Source organism: Apium graveolens, chromosome 1 (genome assembly GCF_009905375.1).
Source record: "Apium graveolens cultivar Ventura chromosome 1, ASM990537v1, whole genome shotgun sequence".
Lineage (NCBI taxonomy): Eukaryota > Viridiplantae > Streptophyta > Magnoliopsida > Apiales > Apiaceae > Apium > Apium graveolens.
In genome coordinates, this window is record NC_133647.1 from 116,205,243 (window position 1) to 116,225,028 (window position 19,786).

The window sequence follows — 19,786 nt, forward strand, 5'->3', positions numbered from 1 at the left end:
TCCCCTTTCTTTTAAACATTTTATTTTACTTTCTTCCTCCTCCTCCCATATCTTGAATATATAATATATCTCTGCACACAATCCCCATATATGTATTGCACCCACAGATTCGCCACCTCATCCTCTCTCTTTTTGCTTTAAAAATAAAATCAGCACAAGTGTGTGTAAATAATTAAGGTGTGAGTTGATGAGCTAGTGAGGAGAAGTCTTGATTTTAATATTACATAACAAATTTGGATTAAAACCCATTGTTTATTGTTAATCAATGGGTTTGATCTTGAATTTACTTTTCATCAGCCTCTTGAGTTTTATCTCGCCAAACTGTAAGTCTGTATTAGAACTCATTTATTTGTTGTTTATATTAATTTCATGTGATGATGTATATTGAAAATTGTATGATTTGGGGGTTTGGAATAATATGTTGGGGACGGGGGCATGATGATGAAGGTGGATTTGATGTGTTGGATCCCAAGGGGAACGTGACGATTAAATGGGATAAAAGAACAGACACCGGGGATACACAATACGTAAGTTTTCTGCACCCTACCTTGTTTTTCTTACATACAAAACACACTTTACACATGACATACATATCTGGGCTGATGCATGTAAGAGAGAAACTCATATATATGGTCATCAAAGGGGGGTGGGGGTTGATTTTACAGTCACAGTAACACAAATAAGTGGGTGAAATTTGTCAAACTCTTTTAATGGGAAGCCCATAAAATAAAATTATTACTCCTACTTATATTTAATAATGGGAAATTGTGTATTTTTGCATGGTATCTGGCGAGGGACACACCTCATTGTCTATTTCCTCATTCTGAAAAGGGTGAAACTAAACTTAGAAATACTCTTTTTTATTATGGAATTGTCATTTTTGTCGCTTTCCTAGTTTTATTTTCTTATAGATTATATACTAATATAATGATGCTACATTTTCTATTTACTAGCAACAGATTATATCTTTTAATATATACCATCTACAGACATGTGAAAATTATTAGCAGTACTAGCTAGTTACTTATTTAGCTAACTATTCGTATTTCGTAGTTAAATTACAAAAGAAATTTGAGGGATATCATTTTTAGTAACATAAAGAAATTAATAGAATTGCTAGAGCATTAATATGCTTCCTGAAAAATGTTATTTAATAAAAAATTTAAAATCAATTTTGTTAAATATACTCGGTTCATAAAAATAATTATATTTTAGAACCTTTTTTGAATCTAGAGTTCTTTTTTTATTATTTGGAATTGGAACCTTATGTCTTTGCTTCATTTCAATTATTTTCCTTAGATTCTTTTTATTCCTCCCTCACTCTGTAAAAATTTTAATGCTCAAATTAGCTAACTTTGATGCTAAATTGTAAATAAGTCTTTCGTTATTTCAAAAATACTAAAAATACATATTAAAATATATTATATGTACTCTAATCAGAGGCCGAACCATAGTGGGGGCTGCGGGTCATCCTCCCACCCAAACCTTATGTGTCGTCCTCTCATAAATCAGCAAAGTTGAAAATTTTGTTTTCTTTGATTCTTTTTGCCACCCAAATTTTTGCTAAAATTATATATTTTTTTGTATATTTTTAGATACACCTTATTTTGATCTTTAAAAATTAATTATAAATATTAATTTTAATAAATAAATGCATAACTAAAAATTTCTATTATTTTTATTAACATAAAAAATGCAAATAATGATGAATATTTAGTTTATGTCAATTTTCAAATAAAAAATTTGTGATATCACTGAAAATTGGTGAAATTAGTGGTATAGTTATTAATAAAACAAATATATATTTAATAATTATTTTAATGATTTTTTTTATAAAAAAATTTCCGCAAATTAGCCCCTCTAATAATAGAATTTTATAATTTATTTCAGTTATATACTATATGAAATTTGTAGGTACTTGAGTTAATTTAATCGTAAAAAATTAAATACATTTCATCATTAGAATGGCATGTGATCTACTGATCTGTAAATACCTGAATTGTTAAATATGCAGGCACGCCACCGTAAATAAAACACCAAAGATATAATTTTCGAGATTATGCCAAAATGGTCCTACAAAAATAAAAGTATCTCCTCAAAATTGAACTTGACAAATTGCAGGTGTCAGTATCCATATACAATTACCAGTTGTTTAGACACATAGATCAGCCAGGATGGAAACTCAGCTGGAGATGGCCGAACAACGAGGTGATATGGAAGATGTTTGGAGCAGAAGCTACTGACCAAGGAAATTGTTCTGCATTTACTGGAGATAAACCACACTGCTGTGAACAGAGACCAACAATCATAGACCTTCTGCCAGGAGCTCCTTATAATATTCAATCTGCAAATTGTTGTAAGGGAGGAGTTTTATCATCCATAACTCAAGACCCTACCAAGTATATCGCTTCTTTTGAGATGAGTGTTGGAGGTTCTTTCTCTGATAATTCATCCACAGGAATTCCAGCTGACAATTTTACGCTTGGCCTTCCTGGTTATACATGCGGACCTCCCATAGCTGTTGAACCTACCAAATTTTACGAGGATAATGGACGTAGAAAGACACAAGCCCTTGGTAAGAATTAGCTCTGGTTCTGGTTGCTTTTGCTCAGAAGTAATATTTTTGTTAGACGTTAGATATTAAATCATAGAATGTTGTAAGTTTGTCTTCTTACCATATATTTGCTATATGGCCTTATGCAGCTACATGGAATGTGAGTTGCTCTTATTCTCAGTTCCTTGCATCACCGACCCCAAAATGTTGTGTTTCCTTATCTGCATTCTACAACAGTACCATTGTTCCATGCCCTACATGCAGCTGTGGCTGCAGCGGACAACCTGGAATAAACTGTGTAAAGTAATTCTTCACTAGTTACTCTGTTAATCTTTTTCAGTTCATATGTTAATCTTCTTAAGTATTTTGTCCACCCTGCAGGCACAATCAGTTCACCTTACTTTAGTATACAGTTTAGCGAGTAAAATTCATGGATATATTAGCTTTAAATGTAGCACACCTAGAAATCATGGAATCGAGAATACAGCAATAGTGTGTTGGATCTTTCTCCTTTATCAATTTTTTATCATCTTTGCATCCAATTAAACTTCATCTAAATTAAAAATAAAGTTTAGAACCTCAGTTTTTCTAGTTAACTTAAAGCTTTACCAACTTTTCTAACATTATCTTCTTTCCCTTGATATCGTAATTTGCATTAACGTACGAGTTTCTTGAAATGATAGGCCTGGCCAATTACCACCAGTCTTACAACTCCCAAATGATGAAGAACCCCGGCCATTGGTCAAGTGTACGAGACACATGTGTCCTGTAACAATCCACTGGCATGTAAAAGAAAGTTATAAGGAGTATTGGCGAGTTAAGATGACCATTACAAACCAAAATTTCGCTCAGAATTATAGTCAGTGGAGTTTGGTGGTGTTACACCCCAACCTGAAGAGTATCACACAGGTTTTCAGCTTCAACTATTTGCCCCTAAATCAATATGGAAACATCAGTAAGTTTGTCAAAAATATTCTGCAAATTTTGCACTTTTCTAATGCTAATTCTATTTATGCCTCCTTATAAGCTGTATCGGTATGTTTCTTACATCTATCTATTGCTCTGCAGATGATAGTGGGGTATTTTATGGCATTAAGTACTACAACGACATGTTACTCCAATCTGGTGAACAAGGAAATGTACAATCGGAAATGTTATTACACAAAGATCCAGACATGTTCACGTTCCGACAAGGGTGGACTTTTCCGAGAAAAGTTTCCTTCAATGGCGATGAATGTGTTATGCCACAGCCAGATGATTATCCTAGTCTTCCCAACAGTGCTCAAACTAGTTCACATACTACATTCTTCAGTATGATTCTGTTGTCCTTGTTTATTAACGTGATTGCACTTTAACACAATAGTATTAAATTCCTTGGTCGACATGTCCAGCATTGTTTCGGAAGCTCTGTTGTGAATTTGTTAAAAATATTAATTGTTCTCAAGTTGAGAAACTGATATTTGTCGTAATTGAAGTTGACTTGATGGTAGTTTGGACACTTTGTAAAATTAATGTAAGCAGTTTGTATGCTGCAATGAGTTGTATGTTATAATGTTAAGCTTTTAACAAGAGATCAAGTATGACAGCATACTATTTCAGAAAAAGAAATCATTATGCATTATCAAGGGGAATATAGATATACTCAGATGCTGAACATAAGTGACGACTACTGGCCTTTTGTATCCATTTCAAATAGTTATATGCACAACAAACTACCTTGGCTATTAAACAAGCCGCCCTGACTCGAACCAAAATTTGACCTGAAACTGATGCCATGCTTTATTCAATATCTAACAAAGTAATAGTGAAAAGGTGCAAATGTGATACGAATTAAGGAATATAGAGAAAAGCTTTAAAAGACAAGAAAACTGGGAACAAGTTGGGATACATAACATAATTAATTATCTGGGGAAACTTTGGTTCTCCAAAAATATCATAGTTCAAATTTGCCAAATCCACTTAAGTTCGGGAAAAAAAATAATAGGACACTTGCTAATTTGCAAGAAGGAATTACAAACAGTGCATGCAAGTCTTTGAGCACCTAAAAGTTCCTTGAGAACTCCAAAGATCAAGGAAAAAACTCTCTGAGTTTTGACTGAGCTTACAAGTGACATGAAGCTTTCATGTATTCACCTCCGGTGACCTATCTGCTGGAATCACAATTCCCAACAGGACCACCAGGTGCATATGAGCTACTAAATCAACAAAGATGGCCACGTATATAAATAATTGAATGAGAAGGGCCGATCAAAAAGGAGTAAAGACAAGTTAATACAGCAGGGAAGAACTTTTCTCGAGCCAACACAATGGAAATGACTTGAACTTCACTAATTGGTATGAAAGCATCGTAGAGAAGTTCTAAGGCAGATAAATCGCCCACCAGCAATGTATATGTTTAGATGCGCAGCGGACCAGAAACAGAATCAGAGCCAGAACTTGAGTCCTTGTGTTTCAAGGAAAGGCTTGCAAACTGAGAATCAAGATCCCGACTTTTGGCACGCTGATGGCTGGGAGGAGGCTGTTGGAGTAGTTGCTGTTGCTGCTGCTGCTGCTGTTGGTACAAGATCCGCAGCCTTTCAATCTCCCTCTCCAATACTTCATGTTCCACTGAAAACAGCATAGAACATATCAGTGTTCAAATGAATTAAGAAAAAACAGAATCATGTGATCAATTCCTAAGCCCCCAGAGAAATTTAGATGTTTACCCACAACACTAGATGTAACAAAATAATTTCACAAACAACTCTTGATGTGGAAGTGCCAAACACCAATAGACCCAAATGGAGTGCCACACTAGCGAATGCAATTAAAGAATTTAAATTATCCAACTCTTTTACTAAATATCCTCGTCAGTCTAAACTAAACTACTCATTAAATGAATGTCCCCTAGATGTCAGTCAAACTGAGGCTAAAGACCAACTATATTGACGAGTAACGAGAATGACTTTGTTTGAAAGTTGTGATCAGGCTGACCAACTTACCTTGTCCAACCGAAATATAATATACAAGTAAAGCACGCGGAGGTGCAGATACTGAGTAGAGTCTAGCTTATTAAGGTGTGTGCCTTGGTAGTTTAAGCAATCCTTAGTCCAAGTAAGGTACAATCAGTTCTCTTATTCTGGGGTAATTTAACAGCTTCTTGTGCTTACACATTGTACGGAGAACAGTCAATCTCCAATAGATAAAAGAAAAGAAGAATGAAGTTGAAAACACAGTAACAAAGAAGAATACCTCCAACCCCTCTATATCTCAAAGAGTTCAATGAACCTATTACCGGGTAGATTTATCTTTCTGATCTTACTCAACATGCTCTATCTCTAACTTCTCTTCTTCCCATTTCTAGTCCCAGGCATGATCTTCTTTCTTCCATCTTATTTACTAAATATTTATTTATCTGTCATTTCAAAAGTTCTGCCAAATTCTTATCTCCTTTCTAGTTTTTAAGGAGGCTCATGAAACACCTCTGGGTCTGGGGTATGTGTTATGTTGCCTTGAATTTTTAATAACTACATAGCAACCTTAAGAATACAATATGAGGCATTTCTAGCAACATGGAACCAGAACATATAATTTGCGCACGAATTGATAATAGACAAGATAGATGTGATTATATTTCAAAGTAATCATCGTATACAAATATGCTTCAGACTAGTTTAGATTTACAAGTGCCAGAATAGATAATTGTAGCACGAGGTTTTGTCAAGATTTACACAAGAAGAAAAAATGATTTCATATACAAACATTATTGACAATAAAAACCAAACACTATAGACTGACACTTACATTATAAATGTAAATAAAATTATGAGACTAAATCAGAACCTCTTTTTTCCAGTTCAAACATATATAATCTGATAGCAATTAGGTGATTATGAATGGATAAATTAAATAAACATAGGAAGTGTGCAGTTTTAATAAGAGTCAACAGTAGATATAAACATATCTATTGACTTTTAACTTCTTATTCTTTGTCAATTATAATTAAAGTCCATAACAATGTCAGAGACAATTTTTGCAGTGTACGACAATTTGCAACATTACCACAGCAACGTGACCCAATAACACAAAATGAAAAAGAACTTATGCAAGTGATGCATTTGCATTATATTACATGTGATAATGTAAACCTGTTACGCAATACATGTAGACAATTTTTTCTCCTATTTCTATTAAAAAAGGAAAAAAAAATCTAATTTCTATAAAGATCCGCGAGTTATGCGTGACAGTCGATAAAAAGTTATTAATGCCGATAAAATGTTATTAATGCTTTCTGAAGATTATATGAAAACAGAACTATTATATATTCATTTCTGTAGTGACATGAGTCTTTTTTCATAACAAAGAATTGGTTACAGTACGAAGCAATAGATCTAGATATGGAGTTGTCAAAAATAGCTATAGATACTCACAGTACTTAATAAGCTGCTCCTGGGTTAGATTCTCCAATCGTTGCTTCAGAGCTTTGTTTTCAATACTTAAAATGAGATTTTGCTGATTAAGAAATTCAAGTTCAGCAGAAACTTCAGAACCTTCTGCCTGTGTTCATTAGACTATGGTCATTACAAATTCTCATTCAAAATAAATAATTTATATAACGTCTTTCCTACACTTGCCTGTAATGCCTGTACGTTTCTTTCCAATTCTGCTATGTATTGTAGCTTTCGTACACGGGAGCGTTGAGCAAATTGCCTGCAAGCATTAGATAACGTATCATATTTTCCTCAAGCAATAAATTGAGATGTATGCATACTACAAAAGTTTGGTCTTAGATATGCCAGATTCAACCATCTTATGTGTAGCTGATTAATGTTGAGCACAACAATTATCATATTTTATGTATGTATTGGACAAGGGATTTTATTTTACACCAGTAAAGTGGCCCTTGCTTTACAAACTAAAGTAAATTTACTATAGTTAAAGTTACTGAATAATAACATTAAAAACTATTTAGGGAGACATGGAAAAGCCCTACTTGCTTGCAGCAACATAAATATACTTTTATTGAGTAATCTTCTTCATGTACTAATAGTCAATGTCTATGCCTTTGTAATGTATCAGTATTACGGACCATGAAGCATAGAAAAAAGAAACCTAAATAACTGGTCATCCTTGACTAACCCCATATGTTTAATTCAGATCTGAAATTAGGATAATCAGACAAAGATGGCCATCCTTGGGAATTCCACAAGCTATATGTCCTTATCATGTATATTAATTGTAATTTAAATAGTTAGAGTGGAGATATTAAAATTGAAACATAAAGCTTCAGATCTTCCATGTGATGTGACTATATATTTGAACCCACAATAATAAAATAATATCATCATCCTAAATAGTATGAAAGCTACAACTCTAATAAATTGCTAACTAACATAATCAGTCCATTACATATAGGTTTACTACACACTATGGAAGCATGTTTGGGCATACCAAGAAACACTCAGAAAGAGGATTCATTAATAGCCTAGTGAAAAGAATTCTTCCAACCTCTCCCATGACCAAGGTGACAATTTATGAGCACATTAAAATGTAGATAATATACCAAATAAAAGATAAACTTCATAATTATTGCTAAAATGGGAACCAACACAAAGTGACAATTGCGAGATGTTATCAAGAACAAGAAAGTGAGTAAGCATACTGTTTTGCACGCTTTGTGTCGGTTTCGGCTGCAGTAGTTTTAGCATAAGACAGATCCTTTCTCTCTGAAGAGGCTTTAGCATCATGTGCACCAGATTCGGCTGTATTTAGTTTTTCAGGGGCACTAGATGGAAACTGATCAGCTTCGCGGGAAGCAGATGATGATACTGAGTTATGAGGAATGAAATTGTCCTTGGAACAAAGGTTTCTAGTTGGATGTGCCATCACATATGAAGGTGAATTCCAAGACCTATTCTTGCATTTGTTAAAAGAGTTTGCCGCTGGATAGAACGAAGCATTCCGTGCATCTTTGTAATAATCAAGGTCTTGTGATTTCCATGAATGAATAGACGTCATGTTTCTAAGTCTATACTCATCTTGAGCTGCATAATTCATGTTAGCAGCACTAGCTGCATCGGAATACGCAAAAGAGTCGCTGGATGAACGTCGATGACCTCTTCCAACTGGTGTTTCTGGCTCATTAAGAAGCTCATCCAGCCAAGAAGGTTGGTCCTCGATTAAAACGCTCTCAGATGAAGTGCGTTGATGGTAAGTGTTTCCATCCCTAGGTTTTGGCATACCTTTTGCTCCAATACCAGGATTAGGAACATAATCAACATATGAAGGGGTAATACTAGGGAACGGACTTTTAGGAGGCAGTAGAGAATGCTTTCCATTGTGCATCATACTTCTTAAACTCGATGGCCCCTTTGAATTGGCCATTTTCTTCTGGACACAGACGTTTCCTAGTAAATTATACAGAAAATGATTGAAGCATTGATATATATAAGCAAAGGTATAAACTGATAACAAATAAAATAACTGGAGTACAGGACATCTAAATTTTAGGGAAAAAAGGAGGTACGAGAAGAAGATTAATACAATGAAAGAAATTTATTAAAATACCATTAGTATATTTAGTACTCCATTATTATTGACAACAACAAATGAAGACCTTGAAAATCCTAGATTACGTATGTAACTGATTATGTGTTTTCTGCTCCCACCCAACACCAACGGTGAAGTATTAGTAAATGACATATATTCACTAACCTCTGGGGATTATATCATGTATATCATCATAAAAAAGCTCACTTTTGTATATTTCTTTAAAGTATATAATATAATTATCGTTTAGTAAAATACATATTGAAAGAAAAATCTTTCCAATCCAGAAGAAAAAAAATCAGTCCAAACAGCAGATACATATGACTCAATCACTAAATCCACATATATGTACCAACCTCTAAAGATCATATTGGGTGCGTACTTAACATGTAAAAAAACACAAACTAATTTCCAAATGCATACTAATTCAAACTACTTAACCCGTCGTTACGATTCTTACAAGTACATAAAAAGCTATCAAGTCGGAATCACCGCAACTCAAACAATTCGAACAAACCTAATTACTTTGAAAACCAAAAAAAAAATCAACAGTAAAAAACAAGAAAAAACAATCATCAAAACAAGCATAATGATGATCACATAAAAACAGAATCACCACAGTAAAAAATGAATCTTTTGCGGTACAATCATCTCAATTAGTAAAAAATCAGTAATTATGATGCAAATAACAAGAGTTTGAAGAATTAGATAGTAAAAAGAAAAAGATAGATATGAGTATGTATATATAAAGATTGAATTGAATGAATAGAACTGACCTTGTGTATAAAGTGATAGTAAAGGAGAGATCTTTGAATACAATGTGAGGCCAGTTTGTCGCTCCTAGGGTTTAGAGAAAAACTCTGTATGTGTGTATTGGTTTCTCTCTCTCTCTCTCTCTAGAATTGTGTATGCTGTTGTTGTTTGTAGGAAGACTTGGGGGTTGTTGGATTGACAACCCAATGGGGGGAGGGATGTTTTTATTCTCTTTTGCCCTTTCCTTCCCTGTTATTTTGCAATGTTTTCCAAATTTCCTCATTATTAATCATCATAGAACTAAATTCCTGCTAGTGCTAGATACCCAGGCTTTTACTATTTTGTCCCTAAATCCGGGGCATTTTTGGTATTTTCCCGGGCTTATCCGACCCAATCCCTACCCGATACTTATATCCAGTCCCTACCCGATACTTAGCCGCTACTGGCTTCATCATCGCACTTTTCATCTATCTTATGCCAACGCGTGTATTCAAATTTAAATCCCTGTAATTCGTGCTCCTAATCTCTTGGAATCAAATATATCTTGCTGCTACGTCGTCGACATGTGTATCCATTTCTATATCACAATCAATGGGCTATTTGCTGTTTCTTCTCAGGTGAACTTTATTAGTAGTTGTCTGATTTTTTCAAATGGATAGCAAAAAAGAAGATTATGAACCACCTGCACATCCATCCGGTTAGTTAGACACCTATTCTCTTTCTGTGTTGACATTGCAAGTCCACACACTTTTATGTTGATATACATTGTTCTCTTTCGTATTACAATAGGTTCTAAACGACCATCTTTACCCAATCATTCTTCTCCTACATCGACTAAAGCTGGTATGTGTTGATTATGTCTTTTTTTCCTTTGTGTATATATTCATGGCACAACAAACCTGATTTTCAAAGTATTCCGAAAGTTAATAATTATATATCATGACATAGTTTTCAGAAGGCGTATGAATCCCATTGAGAAGTTTGGTGGTCGTGTATTACGCCCGCATCAACATGATAATGATTCAGAGAACATACAACCAATTATACGGACATCAACTGATATCCAAAGTTAGTTCTTCACATACATGTTATTATTTTAATTGTATTTATGTTGACTTGGTATGTGACTTAATTGTAAAATCAGAGCTGCAGCAAACGCCTCCACTCAATCCTGGAAATGTTAACAAACTAAGTAAGTCATACTGCCAACATTGTTTTTTGAACAACCTATTCATGTTGTCTAATTTCTATGGTTTGTTCTTTACCATGCTAGGATTTGCGGTGCAACCATTTACTTCTTTGGATCAAAATGCTACTGCACAAGCAAATCAAACTCAAGTGATTGGAAAACAGTTATTTTTGTCCAATGACTTACCAGTGGCAGGTACATGTCGTACTCTCTTCAATTGTTGTTATTTTTAATAATGTCTAAATTTGTATTGAATTATATTTTTAATTGTATGCTCCCTTGCTAATTCAACATAATAATAGGGTCAAAACGTCCATCGCTGCCTAACCAACCTTCACCCACGTCAAAACACCCTGGTATGTTTTTTTATGTTATATTAGCATCGAATTCCATATTTCTCAAATAATTAATCATATAATGGTTATACAGTTCTGAGAAGGCGTATGAATCCCCCTGAAAACTTTGGTAGTGCTGCACCTCACCGGCATCATCAAGACATCGCTTCAGAAAATATTCCTCATATATTCCAAACAGATCATATTGTTCACAGTTAGTCCTCTACATTATTCACACATTACATTTTTAATAGGAGAGTCATTCTACTGTCAATTGATACATTTGTGTATATGATTATTATATTAGAATCTGGTGGACAATCACTTCTTCACCAAAAGCCTCATCTCATTTCTGGAAATGTTAATCAACCAAGTAAGTTTTACTTGCAATTTTTTTGACGGAACAACCTGTTCTTCTTGATTAATTACATGGTTTCTTTCTGTGTGTGATAGGATATACGCTGCAACCACTTTCTTCTTCGGATCATAATGCTTTTGCACATGCAATTCATATTGAGGCGATGAAACACTTATCTTTGTCACATGACGACTCAGACTCGGGTAATTGTCGTGCTATCTTACAATTCTAAAATTCTTTTGCATTGATAATTTCATTTTCACACCTTGTTATTTCGTACTGTAATAGGGTCCAAATGTCCATCATTTCCTGACCAAATTTTTCCTACATCAAAACAACCTGGTATTTTTTTATGTTCTATTACTGTCGACTTACACTATATTTTAAATTAACATAAAATTACCTTTGTCAAAGGAATTAATTATACATGATTATATAGTTCTTAGAAGGCATATGAATCCCATTGAGAAGTTTGGCAGTTCTGCATCAAAGACATGTCGAGAGGATACCAATTCAGAAAATATTCCTCCTATTTTCCAAACAAAGCCAACTGTTCACAGTTATTTCTTTATATTACTGTTAGTCGTTAAAATTCTAATAATGTTGATTCTTCTAATTTCTCTTTATGATTATTAAATTAGATTCCGGTACAAAGGAACTTCTTCAACAAACACAACAACTCATTTATGGAAATGTTAAATTATCAATATTTTATAATAACTTTATTTACTTGAATTTTTTTTTCTGTTTTTTAGTGCCATCATCTTCAAAAGATAAAACGCCGCAGTTATGTAACTCAACCTGTAAATCTGCTTTATGTAAGCTCTATCACTGAAATTAAATTATTGTTTCTTGAAAAGTTATACTTACTATCATACTCACTAATGTCTTTTAATCTGAAAACCTTATCTTAGAAAACCCGCAATATGGTACAAGTACACCAGATTCTCTATTAACTACACACTTTGCAAGTAAAAGTATATCAGGTTATATTTTAATCTTTTAAATCCCAATCATAACTAATCAAATATGATTGTGCAAAGTTGATAAGCTTATGATTCACAGGGCAGAGAAGACTTCCGTCTATACCAACCCATAATCATTCAGTACATGGCTCCAATATAAATTATCTCAATCGATCTGGTAATTTTCCTACTCATGATGTGCTACTGTACAACTTTTTCCATATTTACTGTTTCCTATTAATTTACTTTAGACTAACAATAATATTTAAATCTTAATAAATATGCTAGGTAATGTCAAACTCACGTCAAAAACGACCCAAACTTCCTTGCTTCGGCCCGCAAACTCTTCTTCCTCTAAAACATATGGAGGTCACAAGAAAAAATATTGTTTTTTTAAAAAAAAGTTAGGGAAAATTTTGTTCCCTGATATTAACTTATGTGTCTCATCATTGACATGTACATGTGAAGGTGAAAAAAGAAATGTCCCTGTACCATTGATATCTCCTTCTGCTCGGAGGCTGTCCACTATTGACGTATCAGGTATATTTTTGTAAGGAATACATGTCAGATTACGAATGACCACCAATATAAATGATTATTCAAATATATTTTCATCCTTCAGTACCCTCCAATCATTCTTCTTTGCAGGTACTCTAACTTTTTGTGATTAAATAGTTCATATAGATATGTTTTTTAAAAATAAGGTTCGAATCACCTTTATACAGGAACATTTGGAAGTGATAAAAGAAATATAATGAGAGAAATGTCCTTTCCATCATCTAGGAGGTTGTCCAGTGTCAGTTTATCAGGTATCCCATCTACTATGTATGAGTAGTTTAAATTAACATATGCATATTCATGTCCCTAATTTTGAATAACGTTTTTTCTTAAAAACACTCGCAAGACATTTCTTTAAGCAAACCAGGTCTGGGTATGGGAAGCACATCCACGATAAATAACAAGCTAGTTACAACAGGGAGTAAATTAATATGGCAGATGCCAGCATCAGAAATATCAAAATAATGTAATCCTCAAAATTATAATATGATTAAATGCTATGATAATTTTTTACATATATTTTTATGTTATTTGTTTTTTACCAATCTCTCAGCCGGTGTTGATAATGTGGAAAATGTCCTGAACAAATACAGTGGTAACAACACGCCTCGAGCGGTTGGTAAGTCGAAAAGCCTATATGCATATCTGAATGTTGTTAACTGTGAATTGCACATATCTGAGTTTTTTTCTAATTTGCAGAAACCAGCAACATACAACATTCTACCTTACCTGATAATGTGTGTGAACCCTCTGTTTCACACAGTAAATATTTGTTGCAGTCCTTTAATGACGCTGCAGATGAAAATAATATAACAGTAACAGGTAGATTTTTTTGTAACCGCATCATTATTGAATATGGTTTATTTGGTATGTAAACATTAAAACACTGCAAAAATTTAATTAACGCACCCATTGTTACAGATACAGATTTTTCCGACGATGAAGACGTGGACTGTAAGCTCCTAAGTTGCTATACCCTACACATTACCAATTCGAGAGTACTATTTTATTTTTAACATTAAATTTTTGAAGATTTTAAATTTTCTATATTACCTTGCAGCAATACCTTATGAATACTTGAGTGACGATGATTATTATGGACCTTATGCACCAAATGAAGGTGTATATATATTTAAGAATACCAAAATAGTACACATTCTCGACCAACTACATTAGTCTAACAATCTTCAACTTCATACTTTTTCAGATATGTGGAAAGGATACATGGATATTGGTTCACCAAATAAGGTATGTCCTCGATGTAAAGCAATCATGTGGAATGCGGAGAGGAATAATAAATCCATAAAATATCATAGTCCCACATTCTCAATTTGCTGTAGAAACGGTCCGGTGGAACTTCCTCCGGAAAGGCAACCGCCTCCCTTTCTAGCTAATTTGCTATCTGGTGGTCCTAAAACTAATCGGTACAAGAAACTTATCAGGATTTACAATTCTTTGTTTGCCTTCACCTCTCTTGGTGGTAAAGTTGACAACAGGATTAACCGTGGAGGAGCACTTTACACATTTAAACTTCATGGTCAGAATTACCATCTTATTGGAAGCATATGTCCTGTGCGAGGTGAGACACCCAAATACTGTCAACTTTATGTCTATGATACTGATCATGAAGTAGAGAACAGAAAAAATGCTATTCCTGGAAGTGATAGTACAGATCCTGATATCGTAAATGGTCTTTTAATGATGCTGAATGAGCATAATACATTAGTTCATGGTTTTCGCATGGCACGTGACCGCTTCAAGAACAACGAACCCGAGGAAATGACATTAAAATTTTTATCCAGCTCTTCAACATCTGGAAGGCCCAATCATGTTGGACCATCAAATAAGGTAGGAGCCTTGATTGTGGGTGACCTTGACAGTGCTGCTCATTGGAGAGATATAATTGTCTAGACAAAAAATAAAAAGCTGAAGAGGATCTACGAGACTAATAGACATTTTATGCAGCTTCAATATCCAGTAATGTTTCCCTTTGGCGATGATGGATTTCACCCGGAAATCAAATTAAAAGCAAAGCAAGGTGGACGTCCAGAAAAGATATTAGAGCCTTCAGATGAATTTGAACCTACCAAGCACAGAGAGTTTGTTTCATTGCGTGAATATTATGCATACAAACTCATGATAAGGCCTTCTGAAGGTAATAAATTTAGCTTTTTTTTATAATTCATATTCACATAACTCTAAACCATGTATAAAAAACCATATATCATATTTTGTTTATTTTTAATTTAACACGTGTTTTCATATTGGTTGAAATTTATGCAGCACTGACTCCCCATCTTTGTGGAAGGCTATGGCAACAATATATTGTTGATGCTTTTACTGTTGTTGAGCAATACAGGCTTGATTGGGTTAAAACCCATCAAACAACCATACGTGCGGACTTATATAGTTCCATATGTGATTCATTACGTAAGGGTGATACTGATCCGTCATATATTGGAAAAAATATCATTCTACCAGCTACATTCACTGGGTCAAAACGTTATATGTTAAATATTTTAAGGACTCTCTTGCAATATGTCGGTCAATTGGTCATCCGACCTTCTTCCTTACAATGACTTGCAATACAAAATGGCCCGAAATACAACGCATGCTTGATTATTTGCCAGGGGTTGATGTAGTTGATGCTCCGGATGTTGTTGCAAGGGTCGTTAAGATGAAACTTGACCAGCTGGTGGATTTGATAAAAAACAAAAACTACTTTGGAAAATGTATTTGACGTATGTTCCTATTCAAACTTAAGCATTGTTCACAGCTATTTTAGAATAGTACGGGCATAATTTGAGAAATGGTTTATTCTATTTATTAACATGTCACATTTATGTTTTATTTCAGTCATGTACGTAATTGAATTTCAAAAGCGTGGTCTGCCGCACACACACATGTTGGTATGGTTGCATCCAGATGATCGCCCAAAAAATACTGAAGATATTGATAAGTTAGTTTCAGTTGAAATTCCTGATAAAGATTATGATCCTATTGGATACAATGCTGTAAAAAATTACATGATGCATGGTCCATGCGGAAAAGATTTTTCCTATTCGCCATGCATGTCAAATGGAAAATGTATGCGTCATTTTCTAAAGAGGTACTTATAAACTCTTATGTGTTGTATCATATAACATTAGGAATCTCAAAATTTGACATAAATTCGTTTAATGTTGTAGTTATAATGGCCACACGTTCTTCGATGATAGTAGATTTCCGGTGTATCGCAGGCGAAAGATGAACAGGAGTGTTGTTAAACAAAAAAATGCACTTGACAATCAATTTGTTGTTCCTTATAACAGGGATTTGTTAATTAGATTCCAATGCTATATCAATTTGGAGGTTTGCAATAGTTCACGATCCTTAAAATATTTATTCAAATACTGTTTGAAGGGTCACGACAATGCCACAATGTTGTTATAAAGGAAAAAAGGAACCAGTGCCTTTAACAAAAACAAGGATAAAGTGAAGACAGTTGATGAGGTTAAACACTATCTCGATGGACGTTATGTTTGTGCCTCTGAAGCTGCTTGGAGATTACTAGGCTTCGACATTCACTATAGAATGCCATCTGTTGAGAGACTACCAGTTCATATGCCTGATGCGAAGACTGTATGTTTTAAAGTTAATAAAAAAAATCTGGAACAAATTGCGACAGAGGCAAGTGCCCGAAAGAGTAAACTCGAAGCTTGGTTCATTGCAAATAGAACATTTCCCTCTGCTAGAGAGTACACCTATCAGGAATTTCCTAAAGGTTTTACATGGCAGCCACATTCATGCAGTTGGAAAGAGAGACAACGAGGTTTAGTTGTTGGGAGATTATCTGAAGTTCATGCATCAAGTGGTGATGCTTTTTATTTGCGTATGCTTTTGATGCGCAATAAAAGTGCTACTTCATTTTCTGACCTACGCAAAATTGATGGTAGGGTCTATGGAACATTCAAGGAGGCATGTGATTCACTCGGGCTCCTCAAGGATGATAACCAATTGGATGATGCGCTTCGTGAAAACTCTCAAACTGCTTTCCCTATCCAACTTAGAGCTCTTTTTGTGCATATATTGATGAACTGTCCACTGGCAGATCCAAGAAAATTGTGGAAAACTCATTGGGCAAGTATGGCAAACGACATTCTTTATTCAAGAAGGAAAGAATCTGGAAACCAGGAACTATCTCTTTCTGCATATGAAATCGAAAACTATGCACTTGCCGGTATTCAGAAATACTTTATATTTTTTAACTGTTGTTGTTACATGGTTATTTACTATATTTATTTTCTATCTGCTATACTTATATAGTTATTTACCGGTTAATATAACTTAGTAGTCTTACATGTAAACTATGGAAGTTAAGGCTAATTTGATCATAATGATGCATGTGGTGAAATAACCAGGGGCGGACCGTCACTGGGGCTGGGGTGAGCTTAAGCCCATGCAGTCTTTACAGTTTTCAAAAATTCACCATTAACATCTTCTCTTAAATTAGCTTCAGCCCCGGTTAACTAAAATATCATGCAGATGATTCTCTATTATGAAGAGCATATATGTAATGGGGTTGATAACTTAAAATCATAGATATTTAAGTCTGGTATATATAATTTTATATATGTATGTTGAATAATTGTAAAAAATAATTTATACATACTAACTAATAAAAATAATATTTTTTTTTTGTGTTTGTTGACTTTTTAAAGAGCCTAATTTAAAATTAATTTTTACAAATGTCAGTTTTGTTAATGTACTTTTTAAAGAATATTTATTTAGAATTCGTGCAATGCACAAGTATGTTTGTATATAATTTTAAATTTTAAATTTTTATATAGATAATATTTTACTTAAATTTTGAGATCAAAACTATGTTCTACTTATAAATTATTTTTAAGAGAAATTTATAATTAAATAAAAGACAATAATAAGTGATTTGTGAAAATTTGACATGTAATTCAAATAGTAGACTTTTGAATATTTATTATTTATTTGTACATTTTTAATCAAATCAATTATGTTCAAATAACATTAACTTTTTGCAATTTCAGGTGTGGAGAAGTTGCTCAATGAGGTAGGGAAGTCATTACATGATTATCCCACTATGCCATATCCTGAAGAGAGGTTTTTGCAAATTTTATGCAACCGTCTCATCGAAGAAGAGACTGGATATGATAAGGCTGACATGAAGATACAACATGATATTCTTTATTCAAAACTCAATTCTGACCAGCTCAAAGTATATAATTCTATACTTTCTTCAGTCAATAGTAAAAATGGAGGAATATTTTTTGTTTACGGAAGCGGTGGATGTGGCAAAACATACTTGTGGAAAACTCTATATTTTGGGCTGCGCAGTGAAGGTAAAATATTTTTACCTGTTGCATCTTCTGGGATTGCTGTAGTTTTACTACCCGGAGGCAGGACCGCCCACTCAAGGTTCCAGATGCCCATTAAATTGGACCAAAGTTCTGTAGCTGGCATCAAACATGGAAGTGATATCGCTGAATTGATGAAGCAGACAAGCTTAATTATTTGGGATGAAGCTCCGATGCAACATCGGCATGGGATTGAATTTGTTGATCGATCTTTGAGGGACATCATGTCATCTGTCGATCCAAGAAGAAAAAAAATTCCTTTTGGAGGTATTACAGTAGTTTTTGGTGGTGATTTCCGTCAGACATTGTCGGTTATTCCTAAAGCGTCAAGGGGTGAAGTGGTGAATGCATCATTGAACCAGTCTCGATTGTGGGATTTTTGTAAAGTTTTTGTTCTACGAACAAATATGCGGTTGGGTTCTGGTAATTCTGATTCCCAGAATAAGAAAATTGTTGATTTCAGTAGATGGGTCCTTGATGTTAGAGATGGAAAAGTTGAAAATATCCATCCTGATGAAGAATATTTTAATTCAGAGATTCGCATACCAAGTCAATATTTAATTGAGAATTACATCAATTCTGTAAAGTCTATAATTGATGTCACTTATCCGGATTTTACCAAGAACATGAATTCGAAAACTTACCTTAGAGAAATAGCAATTCTTACGCCTACAAACACAATTGTTGATGATATCAATTGTCACCTGCTAGAGCTGATTTCAGGTAATTCACATACATTTCTCAGTCAAGATTCAATAGATGATGTATACGGAGATGGTGAGGATGACTATGAGTCTTCTTTTTCAATTGAATACTTGAATTCAATAAATATGCCATGCTTCCCGAAACATGAGTTGAATCTTAAAGTCGGGGCTGTGGTGATGCTTATGAGAAATCTGAACCAAATTAATGGACTTTGCAATGGTACGAGGATGATACTGACCAAATGCTTGAAAAATAGTGTTGAGTGTGAAATCTTGACAGGATCTCATGTAAGCACAAAACATTTAATTCCCAGAATTGAGATGCAGCCCACCGACACCAAATGGCCTTTCGTGTTCAAAAGGATTCAATTTCCTTTGCAAATTTGTTATGCCATGATAATTAACAAAAGTCAAGGACAGTCACTGGAACGCGTTGGTTTATTTCTTCCACGTCCCGTTTTCTCACATGGGCA

The 19,786-nt window shown here is 34.1% G+C and overlaps 2 protein-coding genes and 1 long non-coding RNA gene across 4 annotated transcripts; 2 read left to right on the forward strand and 1 right to left on the reverse strand.

Moving 5' to 3' along the window:
• On the forward strand, positions 1–4,125 carry LOC141666197 (COBRA-like protein 6). 2 transcript variants are annotated; one of them, XM_074472198.1, is made up of 6 exons: positions 1–323; positions 448–527; positions 2,122–2,575; positions 2,704–2,857; positions 3,238–3,509; positions 3,623–4,125. In XM_074472198.1, exons 1-6 carry the CDS (start codon positions 266–268, stop codon positions 3,907–3,909), a joined length of 1,305 nt encoding a protein of 434 aa, XP_074328299.1. In that variant the 5' UTR covers positions 1–265; the 3' UTR covers positions 3,910–4,125. The 2 variants fall into 2 exon arrangements, with proteins under 2 accessions (XP_074328299.1, XP_074328294.1); XM_074472193.1 differs by lacking the exon at positions 1–323 and having other exon boundaries at positions 340–527.
• Positions 4,126–4,421: 296 nt separating this feature from the next.
• Positions 4,422–10,103, reverse strand: LOC141666206 (uncharacterized protein At4g06598-like). The gene is made up of 5 exons (XM_074472201.1): positions 9,859–10,103; positions 8,196–8,940; positions 7,164–7,243; positions 6,964–7,086; positions 4,422–5,161 (listed from the first exon to the last, which is right to left on the reverse strand). Exons 2-5 carry the CDS (start codon positions 8,915–8,917, stop codon positions 4,950–4,952), a joined length of 1,137 nt encoding a protein of 378 aa, XP_074328302.1. The 5' UTR covers positions 8,918–8,940; positions 9,859–10,103; the 3' UTR covers positions 4,422–4,949.
• Positions 10,104–11,812: 1,709 nt separating this feature from the next.
• On the forward strand, positions 11,813–13,047 carry LOC141725029 (uncharacterized). Its single transcript, XR_012576985.1, has 3 exons — positions 11,813–11,920; positions 12,783–12,860; positions 12,971–13,047. It is a non-coding gene; the product is annotated as an uncharacterized LOC141725029 (long non-coding RNA).
• The last annotated feature ends 6,739 nt before the right edge of the window (positions 13,048–19,786 follow it).